Source organism: Cyprinus carpio, chromosome A23 (genome assembly GCF_018340385.1).
Source record: "Cyprinus carpio isolate SPL01 chromosome A23, ASM1834038v1, whole genome shotgun sequence".
Lineage (NCBI taxonomy): Eukaryota > Metazoa > Chordata > Actinopteri > Cypriniformes > Cyprinidae > Cyprinus > Cyprinus carpio.
Window position 1 is genome coordinate 23,514,867 of NC_056594.1, and position 13,567 is coordinate 23,528,433.

A 13,567-nucleotide genomic window follows, 5' to 3' on the forward strand; every position below is an offset into this window, starting at 1 on the left:
AGTCATAACATTATATGAAATATAAAGATCAAGGATGCAATGGTTTTAATAGAGTTTGAGATGTTATAGTGGAAAATGTGTAATGTGTAAACTAGAATATGAACACAGCAAGTACCTGCTCCACTTTGATAGGTGTTTTCATAGTTTTTAGTTTTGAAACTAAACGCTGTGGTTATTTGGTTATTTAGAAAACTGAGAGCCACCAATGATGAAAACTAACAATTTTGTTTTTCCATTTATTGATTGCCATAGATCTACAAGCACATGCAAACTGGGATAAGTACCTCGAAAAGCATCACGCTTGTATTGCGTAGGTTAATTCAAACACATTCTGCCCTCAAACTGAAATACTGAAGCCACAGTGCAATTTTGAATGTTTTAAGAACGTAGATGTTTGCAATGATTAGATGAAGTGAAGGCTATTCAGTGATCTCTGACCAGGATGTTTGCGACTCCGTGCACCTGAGTGAGCTGAGGACAGTCAAGTGTTGCTAGAAGCTTCTGTGGGCCAGACCGTTTGGGAACAACTGTCTCTGTCAGACACACTGAGGCTTGGTCGGAAATATCACTGAAAGAAATTGAGAAAAAGAAAGAAATAAAAAAAAAAAAAAACTTGTACTTAAACTATAGCCAAAATATAATTTTAATACATTCAATACATCACTCAAACATAAGACAACTCATTGCATAGGAATGTCTTACCCATAGTCAATGGATTTGACGTGCTGCATTCCCAGTCCCTCAATCCGGAATATGACGTTCTTCAGCACACGGGGCAGTGGGTTCTGGAACTTGATTTTGACTTTCAGATCTCTGCCCAGCACAGCATCACATACAGGCTGAGAGAGAAAATAACACACAAGCCACATTAATGCAATACAGCCACGATGGATAATATTGTCAGCAGGTGGAGTCTCAATAATTGGCGAGTCATGTGAACTCACAGTGATGATGAGGTCTGGTGTGCGCAGTCTGAAGCTGAACTGTTTGGCCAGAGTTTGTTTAGTCTCAGTGACCCTTCCAGAGAGCGTGAGCATCAGCGCTGAAAGACCCAGCAGATGGTCCTTATAGTCCTCATACTGCAGCGTCCACTCCAGAGACTGGACTATAGAGACAACAGATTCATACCACATGAACAATAAGACTCTATATACAAGTCATCATTTAGAATGTACTAGTATGTACCATGTAAGTATACAACACCGTATCAGTGTTATTTTAGTATTATTACTATACTATTATAGTATTTATTAATATTTTGAACTATTTATTTTTATATTTTCAGTTTTTGCCATTTCTTTGTTTTTAAAATATTTTATTTACAGTTGTTTTAATAATTTTAATACTTAAACAATGCTTAGAAATGTTGTTCTGGCAACTAACAGAGATTTCATATTTCTATTTAACTTAAATTTTTTATTTCAATTTTAGTATTTTAGTAATTTTACATTACACTTATTTTAGTTAGTTAGCTGAAACAATTCTAATGGTCAGAGGTTATGTTTTTAATAATAATAATAATAATAATAATAATAATAATAATTGTTTAAAAGTGTCATCTCATTTATTAAATTAAATTAAAATATAATTTATTTGATCTCATTTTCAATATACAACACTATTATAGCATTATTTTAGTATATTTTTTTAGTTTATATTTTAGTAATTTTTTTTTGTGAATTTGTCAATTCATTAGTTTTATATATATATATATATATATATATATATATATATATATATATATATATATATATATATATATATATATATATATATATATATATATATATATATATATATATAGCTTTAATTTATTATTATTTAAGCCATTTAATAATTTTAGGTTTTCAACTTAAACCTATTCCAATTACTTTATCTTTTTCTATCTAAAACGTATATTTTATTTCAGCTTTATTTCAATTACCGAAAAGTATTTTTAATAGTTTTAGTCATCAATTAAGTTAATGTTTCAAGTGTTGTTCTGCTGGTGAGTGGCTGTAGTTTTGATTTTCAGATCATTATCCGTTCTATCATTTCTCACCCTCATGAGGCTTGAGCTCAACGCTGGTCTGGTCTTTCTTCATGGAGGTCCTGTTGACTTCAGTGTGGAACGAGGCTGACACCTGGCTGTAGAGATAGACACTGCGAGGTGAGCTGCTGTTGTTCTTCAGAACGATGGACAGCACAGCATCTTGACCAACACATGGTTCATTATCCTCCATAGCAACCTCAAGAGTCACATCGCTGTCACCGGCGGGAGAGTAGGTGGATCGTTTGGAGCCGTATCTACAGGCTGTTTCCACAGCGGTGCGCTCCTCCTCCGTACCTGAACAATGAGGTAGAAATCAGAGCGAAGGGATGATTAGAATGTTTTAGAAACCACAAATGTACATGTGTTTAAATTTATAGATTTTAATCAGTTAGTATGTTATGCTGTTGTAGGATATGTGGGAAATACAAAAAATGTTACTACTGTTTTGATGTACAGCATTTTGGTTGTTTTTTAATTGTGCTATAAGAATAAATTTGACATTGAAACAAATTAAATGTTAACCAAAGTGTGACATGAATTTTTTATGTTTTTCATTTTGATGTCCAGCACATTAGTTGTTTTCCTAATTGTGCTACAAGAATAAATTAGTTATTGAAATAAAATAAAGTAAAACATAAAATAAAATAAATTAAATATTAAAATAAATAAGTTAACCAAAGCATGACGTGAAGTTTTTATAATGTTTTATATTTGATATACAGCACATTGATTTTTTAATTGTGCTATATGAATAAATTTGACAGTGAAATAAAAAAAATAGAATAAATTAAAAAGTAAATAAGTTAACCAAAGTTTTTATAATGTTTTATTTTTTGACGTACAGCACATTGGTTGTTTTCTTAACTGTGCTATATGAATAAATTCACATTGAAATACTTAAAATAAAATAACAATAAAAACAAATAAAATGTGTAGGTAAAGTTTTAATTTATAGGTTTAAAAAAAAAAATTAATAAATAAGTTTGTCCTATAGAAATAAATTTGACGATGACATACCTAAAATAAAAAATAAAATAAAATTAAAATATAAATTTAAGTAAAGCTCGATGTGTAGTTTATATATTTGGATTTCCACTTTTATTCCATGTTTACCTTTGATTATTTAGATTAAAAATAATCTGTATTTTTGAAATGTAGCTTTTCAAACACATGTACTGTATATGTTTCTGTCATGTGTAAGAGAAAATATATAAACTGACACAACATTATTTCATGCGGATTTTCACCTTCTGCATATTTGTAGAGGTGCGTGATGTCTACACGTTGATCTGTGCCGACAGCTTTGGTGCTGATGCAGTGACCTACAGCACTCTTGTCAACACGAATCACAGCGAAAGTCCCGTTATTTTTGCGCTGCCAGTAGACTTTATCACTATTCACCTACAACAAAAAAAGCCAAATATTTAGTACTAACACCTACCATATTATAAATATATGTAGTGAAATTATTTGTGAAGGATTTGTGATGAATTAGCATACTTCGGCGAAAACGAAGGGTGTGTCGTATTTGAGGTAAACCTGTCCACTGCGGACTGCAGCAACAGAGGTGGGGCCGCAGCGGTAGATGCCCTGGCTGGTTTCCTGAGGAGTCGCATCAACCACCTGCCAGCCTCCGAAACCAGATGGCAGGTCTGGACGAGTCATCCAGGCCTCATTCCACACATGAAAGTTCCTACACAGAGAAAAGCAGCAACTTTAATTACTAAAACAATAATGAAATCACAACTTTCACGAAATCACAAATGCTTCCTGAGGTGGCTTGAACTTGCATGATGCTCTTCAGTATTGTAGAAAAAGGACAATTAATGCTAATGTTACATAAATCAGGGTTATTACCCACTATAATTACTACATTTCTCACTAAAACTTAACTAAAACCATAAAAAAGTAGAATTAAACAAACACTTAATGTACTATACATTTAGGAAAATTAAATATTTAAAGAAATAGTTCCCCCAAAAATGAAAATCACCCCATGACTTACTCACACTCAAGCCATCCTACAGTAGGTGTATATGACTTTCTTCTTCCAGATGAATCCAATGGGAGTGATATTAAAAAATGTCCTTGCTCTTCCAAGCTTTATAATGGCAGTGAATGGTGGTCAAGATTTTGAAGTCCAAAAAAAAAAAAAGGGCAGGTCACTGCATCAGCACTCTCTCATGATTGCACATATGACAGTTAGCAGAAGCTAGAGATTACGATTTATAAAGTTTTAAAATATGGATATTTTTCCTACACAAACGCATCAATTCACTTCAGAAGGCTTTTATTAACTCCCCGGTTAAGCCGTGTGGATCACTCTTTATAATTGATAAATGCACTTTTTGGGGTTCAAAATCTCTACCACCATTCACTGACATTATAAAGTTTGGAAGAGCCAGGACATTTTTCAATATAACTCCAATTGGATTTGTCTGAAAAAAATAAATAAAGTCATATGCACCTAGGATGGCTTGTGAGTAAATCATGGGGTAATTTAAATTTTTGAGTGAACTATCCCTTTAAAGGTGCTGTATGTAGGATTGCAGTTCAAATTCAAAATATTGGAGAGGGTTTTTTCATCCGGCCCCTCCTCCTCAGACTTGATGCACATGCAGGCTGCCAGATTGACGACACCAACAGAAACAAGCGCACTTGATGACATCTGGCAACCCAAGGTGCTGAAATACAATTGGGTAAACTGGCAGTGGGCGGGTTTCACAAACCAAAACAGAGACTGATATTCCGGCCTGGATCACACATTTTCAAAGGAGAATAACTGACTGTAGCATTGTTTTTCAGATAAACAAGTATGTTAACTTAGCATGTTTCTTAAATATCTGCAAACATATTATGGTATTTTTATGCTTTAGTAGAGTCAAAATCTTACATACAGCACCTTTAAGGTAGAAAAACTCAACGTTACATACATCTAGATTAGGGGTGTCAAACTCAGTTCCTGGAGGGCCGCAGCCCTGCAGATTTTAGTTCCAACCCTTCTCCAACACACAAACCATGTAGTTTTTATATAAGCCTGAAGGACGTGATTAGCTGGATCAGGTGTGTTTAATTAGGATTGGAGCTAAATTCTGCAGGGCTGTGGCCCTCCAGGAATTGAGATTGACACCCCTGATCTGGAAGCAGTAAGCAGAAAGCTTAATGAGCAGATGTTCCCACTTATTTTATTCAAGTTGCCAACATTTCCTATTTTTATTTCGTTTAACTTGATTTAATAAAATAACTAAAACTTAACTGAAAATAAATAAACAAAAACTAATAAAATGACAAAAACAATAAAATTATTACAACTTTATATTTATAATGACAGATACAATATAAAAATAATTCAAAATATGAATACTACAATAACACTAACATGAACAGAGAGACATAATCTTACCAGATTGAATCACGGGTAAGGTGTTTAATCTCTTCAAGATTCTCGTCTAAATAAACATCTGTCGTCAAGGAAGCATCAGTGTCATGAGCAGAACTAAAATTTGAGACTGGACGCGTGGGAATGCCAAAACACCGCAACACTGAGAGGAAAAGAGAGAAACGTTAACAAAATGTCCCCAATTTCATTCCCAGCATCTCTGGTCCTGTTTCCATTTGGCATTAAATTGGGCATGCAATTTATATCTGGATGTCAATACACATTATTTTGCAACGTGGAAGTAAATACGATGACGTACTTCCATATAATGTGTTAAAACGGGTTTCGCTAGCCCGTAGGTAAGAAGCATAGGGAGGGATGTGGTGGGAACACACACATAACACTATTAAACACTGTGATGGTAAATATTTACCACACCCGCAGTGTATAAAGCTCTCTCTAAGACTGTAAGTATTCACTGTGACAACTATTAAATAATAACTATTTAGCCTACAAAATGATGCTCATGATTCAATTTGATTCACATTTTGGTACAATAATTGTTAGATATACTGTTAATGCATGGATATTGTTTTTGATTCCTAATATTTTTTAGCTTACTCAATTTAAACACGTCACTCTCTGTATTTGACAGTGGCACAATAAGAACTAAAGAATGTTTTTACACTACTGTATAACTCTCAATAATGCTCAATATCTTACTCGTGTTGGTGACTCCAGCAAAGACCCAGCACTGTCCATATTTGACAGGTATTCCTCCACTGTTGTGGTACTGTTTCAGGATGGCACTGCTGCCACTCCAAACTGTTGGAGAAAGTCCTCCCTCAGAGGTCTTTTGCCAGTTACCCATCAGCACACCATGATCATCGTTGGAATTAACCTAAACATTAACAATATTATGTCATCTGCTTCACATCATCAAAACTCATTGATCATGATTGATTTTCAGACTTACCATGGCAGATACCACCCTAACTACATTAATGGGGTCTCCCCATCCTGAGCAAGGACTGCCACTCTTCTCCAACACAAAGAAACACGCAGCCAAGACTCCTTCATCAAACTAAGAACCACAGATCAGAAAACAAGCACATACAGAAAATTAAAGTTTGAAATGTAGTTTTGAAAATAAGGCTTGTAATATATCCCAATTAACAAGTTTAGGTTCCCAGAATGGTCTATGAATATTAATTTTTGGGTCTCAGAATGTTTAGGTTGTGTGTGATGGTTTTGGACAATGTTGCTTTTACCTCTAAAGTCTGAGAGCCTTTCTGCAATCATGTTTCAACGTTACAATAATCAATAATCAGTTGAAAAGTCATGTCTTGTATTGATCCACTGTTAGATTAATAGTTAACATTAACACATTTTGCAGACACGTTTATTCAATGCAACTTACACTGAATTGAATCTAATGTATACATTTTTGAAATTCATGCATTCTCTGGGGATCATACACATGACCTTGGCATTGTTAATTCAATGCTCTATTGTTTGAGCTACAGGAAGGATAAAATAAATGTTCTAAAAATAAGTCTCATGCACTGTATTTAAAAAAAAAAAAACTAAAACTAAAATAAAACAGAAAATGTATTGGTAATTTTCTTCCAGGATTTTTTCCAGTAATTTTACAGACATTTCTGTTAACCCTAAAATCATATTATTACAATACATTGTGCCCTATTTTTATGGATCTGTTACGGTGTATGAAGTATGTGACAAAAAAAAAAAAAAAACTAGACAAAAATTATTAAAATATTCTGTAAGTTAAATATTAAGTTCTAAAGTTGTCACACCAAAAACTCCCAGATCTAGGGATGTTAGTTAATGGTTATAAAAAGAATAAAAAAATATTTAAAAAAGAACATTGAAAATGAACATTCATGGAAAATAACCTAATAATATCAGGAAACATAAATTTTACTGATATATTTTAGCAACTAGTGAATACATTTAAACACACTTCTGTGTTTGAAAAGTGAAATTTTGCAGTTTTACCTGCGCAAAATTCCAGGTTCGGGTACCAATCTGTTTCTCAGTTCCATAGTAGAGTTTGCCCGTATCATTCAGTACATACTCCGCTCTTTCAGCCTCATCGTTCATGTACACAGAGTCATCTGATCAGAGCAGAAAAAGAGAGAAAGTTGAAATTTTAACTAAGTACACTTTTTCATGATTCAGTTGAATTTTCTTAGTTTGAGGTAGTGATAGACACACACAGTATCCTCTTATTTTTCTCTCTTCAAATAATACCTCTGCACCAAGGGTTGAACAGCATGTAAATGTCATTTTCAGGTGTGTCTGGTGAAGTGGCCTTTCCCGCTGGGCAGTTTGTTACTACACTGAGTTTGTACCGTCCAATACAAGCAGTTGGAAGGGAATAAACCTCCAGTCTGATTGTGGTTTTTGCCTGTTCAACAATTTTTGCCTCCCAGGCTTTTTTACTGAATTCTGACACTAATGGAACAACCACAAAACTGCCCTTGAGTAGCGGTACAACATTTCCTGCAAAACACACAAACAAAAGCATACACTTTTCATCAGATAATCTGAGGTGACTGGTGTGGCAGGTGTAAACAGTATCATGGTGGATAACAAGACTGCAACAATAAGGACAGTAAAGCCATGACTGACCAAGTCTCAGCTCCAGGTAAAGTTGGTCTCTATTTGGAACAAAGGGTCGGGACAGCTCAACAGACATCTGGAAACACTGTCCTCTACGGACGATAAGATGATTGCTAAAGAAACCATCTGTGTGATGCTCCTGATGATTCTGTCCTTTCCTGGCCCTGATCAGATCGATAGAACGTACCTGCAGTACTGCATCTAAAAAAATCAGGCAGATAAGGAAAGTTTATTAAGGCAAACTGAAAAAAGCAAAGTTTCAAGCTTATTTAGGCCTTAAGTGTTGATAAATTGATCTGGGGTACATTTCCCAAAAGCATCATTAACTAACTAATGGTAGTTAGTTCCATTGAAATCTATTGGTAACGATGGAACTTGTGACCATTGGGGTCTTTTGGGTAACGCACCCCTGTATGGTTTTGGGTTCATGTGCCCCTGCTTCTTAGAATGCATTTAAATGTATTTTAAAAGATGGAATGAGATGGAGTGCAACCATTGTGAAACATATCTAAAAACATCACAAGTCAGAACAGACTGAAGGACTGTCAATTGGTTGATGCACATACAGTTAAAACATTTTTTACAAAAACAGTATAAAATTATTTTACAATACTTATAGAGTAAAACTGTATAAGCTTTGTCAATGGCAATCAGACTTTTTTAATATGTATTATTATACACTGTAGTATAAAGATGTATTGCTCTTACCATTGACTTCTACATGTGGATTCCTGAGAGAAGAGAGAGAGAGAATTTATTGTTTTTTATTCATCTTGGTGCATTTTTCACATGAAAGTTGTACATTTTCAAAACTCGCCATCCAAGCTGATCACACTTGTAACACTGCTAGATCAATCTTTCAATATCAGATCTCATGCTTTCGCTTTAGTTATACTGTATATATTTTATTTTCAGTCCAAATAATCATCGATTCAACACACTGGACTTTGTAATATGTAATGAGTATATTTGGTGTAATCATCAAATAACAACATTATGATCAATGATCTTCAGTTATAAAAGGTGAATTGTTTTTTTTTTTTTTTTTTTTTTGATGATCTGTGGAGAGGTTAGTACTAAAAGTTTTGAAAATGTACAAATTGCATGTAAAAATTGCACCACATTAAAAAAAAATGTAAATGGAATTGTCATTTGTGCTTTAAACTGAATTAACTACAGAAAACTGTGAAGAAGAAGAAGAGACTACTTAGGATGCTTCTGGATTTTTCTTTTTTTAAATCAGCATCTAAGGATAAAAACCAAAGTCTCCAAAATCCTCTGGATTTCAGGAAAATTAAAATTATATGCTAAATTAAACCAGATCACACAATAAATAAATAAAGGATAGATAGATAGATAGATAGATAGATAGATAGATAGATAGATAGATAGATAGATAGATAGATAGATAGATAGATAGATAGATAGATAGATAGATAGATAGATTTCAATCATTCACTTACATGTTTGCAGTTCTTGTCTCTGAATGTATTTGAAGAGTGTATGTTCCTGTTTGTTAACAGAGTAACTGCACCAAAACGGCTTGAACTGAAGTCTGGAAGTATTTCTGAGATGTTTCTCTCCTGAGCAGCCATGATATATATATATTCTCATCTTTATCTCCACCCCATCCACAGCTCAGAGCTCAAGAGTGTGAAGAATCCCCTGTATCATGACAGAGAGAGTTTAGTGTTTAGGATGAATCTCACAAGGTATTTTAACTGCTTATTAAAGTACGGCACGAGAGCCATCTTTAAAGCGTGACTTAAATTAAGGTTGGTCACGTTTGTTGTAATAATGCGAAAGGAGGAGTAATGAGAGGTAATGGCAGTTTAGAATAATCACTGCATTTGAACTTTTCAGCTACCTCATTAACAAGACATTAACATCTCATTAAATTCTCAACTGATAAGCAAAGCTGTCAGTGCGGATTTCTTTAATGAGGTGCAGGTTATGTTTTTTTAAGATGATGAAAGAAATGGCTAATACTCAAACACACATGCACCAAAATAAACATTTACAGGCTTTTGTTTCAGGTTAATTTGTTAGAATTATTTTTAGAATCCACATTACTGAATGACTGTATGTTGAAAATACTGCATGTTGTCTTTCTGAGGTTTGTGGAGCCCTAATAACCAAAAGTCCATCAGTGACAGAAATAGAGAAAAAAAAAAAAAATCAACCAGTCGGGACAGAACAGGAACAAGTAATGAAGATGGAATGTGCAGCAATGTGAATGATTCAGGCCTGTGGTAAAACTGCTCATGACTAACACTGTGAACAAAATATTTCACTAACACAATAACTTGTTTAACTAGAGGCATTAAATCAGCACATGTTCTGCGTATAAGTAATATAATGACATAGATAGCTTTTTTTAAATAATTTTGATAAGTCATGTCAATGTTAGTTTTAAAAATGACTTAAGTATTAAGCATCTTGTATTGTATTGTATTGTATAACTTTATTGTCCAACAGAGTGGAAAACTGTCTAAAATTAGTAACAACATGGTAAAATAGAATCACAATCACTAGACACGTTACACACATTACATAAAAGAGAATAAAAAGATACAGTTGATGCCTTATACACTACTAGATTAAACACTTGCTGAATTAATGATTTTAATTGCATTTGGGATGAAGGACCTCTTAAACACATTTTTATTTACTAGAGGAACTCTATAACATCTACCTGACTTCAAGGGCTCAAACTGGCTGAATAGAGGATGAGAAGTATCTGCAAGAATAACTCTTGCGTTCTTCTTTCTTTTATTTTCTACATAAAGTTGTATTAATTGGTCCTGAGGCCTGACAATTATTTTATTTGCCATGGATACAATTCTGGAAAGTATGCTCTTGGGTCAGCAATTCCAGGCAGAGAGAGGAAAGTTTAAAACACTTTTGACAATGGATTTATACACAAGTTCCAAGATGTGCTTACTAACACCAAGACCACTAAGCTGTCTGAGAAGGAAAAGTCGCTGAAAGCATCTTTTAAAAATATACTCTGAACTTTCAGCAAAACTCAATTGAGAATGCAAAATTGAACCAAGATAATTACAATTTTCCACAATTTCAACTTGTTGAGTCTCAAGTGAAATTGCCTCACATATTACATCACATTTTGTGCACATAATTAATTCTATAGGTTTGGCAACATTGATTTCTAATTGGCAAGAAAAACTAGTTTAAAGGGCCTTAATATCAGGTTCAGGTAAGCCAGATCATACATAGAGTTTGTTTTATCCAACAGGCCAACCAAGGCTATATCATCAGCATATTTAAATAATCTCAAATTTTCCTCATTAATTGTAAATTCATCAGTAAAAATTGAAAACAGCACAGGGGAGAGAACACAACCTTGTGGACAGTCATTGCTCACAGTGAGCACATCAGACATCACCCCTCTAACACAGACTCTTTGTGAATGACAAGAAAAGAACATTTCTAATCCAAAGGATTAGTCCTTGATTAATATTAAGATCCAATAACCTTTTTAAAAGAAGATGTGTCTTCATTGAATTAAATGCTGAACTAAAATCTACAAATAAATCCTGGCATATCCTTTAGGACTTGTAAGATGCTTGGTACTTGTATTAAGAAAAGTCAGTACAGCATCGTCTGTGCCTCTATTACTCTTATACGCAAACTGAAGTGGGTCTTGCTTAGAGGCAACACTTGAAACTAGCTAAAACTCTCTCCATAGTTTTACATAATATAGAAGTTTTTGCAATAGGCCGGAAATCATTTGGAATACTTGCACCAGCTTTTTTGCCGCAGGTTGAATCACTATTTCCAAAGTTTCAGCACTGCACATTTATCCAAGAGAAATTAAAATAACCTTGTAAAAGCTCCTTTTAATTGAGGAGCAAAGAAAAGAGAAAAGAGAGAGTCCATAGTTCTGTTACAGCATCAAGTTTTTCTGAGCTATTGAATTTGCTAATGAATTGAGACAAGTCAGGAAGATTATTTACAAAGCAGTCTTTTGTTGTAGAAGTGATGGCTCTGCCATATTTGTAACAAGGAGTTGAGTTTGCATCTTTAGCTACTGTGTATGGAGCATACAAATACTCTGCTGCAGAACTTCGGTGCCATTAACATCAATTCCATGTGACATTATTAAAGGCACAATATGTAAGATTTTTTTATTAAAATATCCAAAAACCACTAGAACAGTGTTATATATTTTGCTGACTTGTGTACTTCCATTATCCTAAATGTTTTGAAGAATGTTTAAATGTTAAATGTTTAAGCAATTTGACAAAAACAGGAGAGGCCTTGACTCATGTTTGTTGAATGATTAAGTTAAGTGTATATAACTATTGGATATGAAATACAGGTTATTCAATATAACTCATATAATACACAATTATTCTTACACATTTTGTTTTCATCAGGTTGACAGGTTGCTAATGTTGCTTTAGTGTTTATTATCTACGTATGTATATTAAAGAACACCATATTATACTCAAGCATTATAGAAGTACTGAATTTTCAAACATTATTAAAAAACTTGCCATTATTTGAGGGAAGAAAATAATACTTATAATTACACATCATAACGGAAAAGTATTACACTGATTATGAATTAGTTGACAAACAAATATTTATTAAATGCAAAGCTACAAATAACACAGCAAGTCAAAATTCCTTTAAGACTTAATATACTTAGACCATAAATAAACTGTAGGTCTTTCAAAATACTTAAACATACTGTATGAGATGTCATTTCGAACATAAACAGCTTCTAACCATAAGTTTCATGGTTCCACGGTTACATGCACCTAGCAAGTATCAAGTATCAAGTCTAAATATTTTCATGACTAACAATGTTGGCGAATCCATGCACCTGAGTGAGCTGAGGACAATCGAGAGATGCTAGAAGTTTATGTTGCCCATGATATTTAGGAACAAAGGTCTCCGTCAAGTTCACTGCGGCCAGACTTGGAATATCACTGAAGTGACAGAGAGACGAAATTATTATGCACATTTGTATTAATTTTACTCATCAGTCAAATGTAATTTATTTCAAGCATTGTTAATTAATATAATACTCTTGTGTCTTACCCATAGTTAATTGTTCTGACATACTGCAATCCCAGTCCCTCAAACCGGAAAACAACATTCTTCAGTACACAGGGAAGTGGGTTCTGGAATTTGATTTTGAATGTCATCTCTTTGCCCACTACACTGCCACAAAGAGGCTGAAAAAGAAAGACAACCAGGGACAAGTCTGCAAATTGTGATGCCGCAGAAAAAAGTTGAGTGACAAATAATTTGAACACAAACACTGGCAGATGTGTATATGAAGAGTTCATAATAAAGAAAACTCACAATGATAATTGTCAGACATTTCAGTCCTGGGTTTATATATAATTTATTTTTAAATCTTATGATTTAAAATGTGAAAATCTTGATCAGTATCGCATTCTGTGCTGGATGTCTATATTTGTATGTTTGCATGTTTAATAACACAGAAATAAGCCACTCATATGTGCATATTTTCA

General features: G+C 33.7%; 1 protein-coding gene across 1 annotated transcript; it reads right to left on the reverse strand.

The window, feature by feature from the left end:
• Positions 1–239: 239 nt before the first annotated feature.
• On the reverse strand, positions 240–9,710 carry LOC109048879 (protein-glutamine gamma-glutamyltransferase K-like). The gene is made up of 14 exons (XM_042713671.1): positions 9,521–9,710; positions 8,766–8,788; positions 8,067–8,258; positions 7,686–7,937; positions 7,431–7,549; positions 6,388–6,495; positions 6,135–6,312; positions 5,436–5,574; positions 3,533–3,725; positions 3,280–3,433; positions 2,042–2,326; positions 945–1,105; positions 703–839; positions 240–568 (listed from the first exon to the last, which is right to left on the reverse strand). Coding segments are annotated over exons 1-14 (2,088 nt in total). The 5' UTR covers positions 9,523–9,710; the 3' UTR covers positions 240–423.
• Between the last annotated feature and the right edge of the window lie 3,857 nt (positions 9,711–13,567).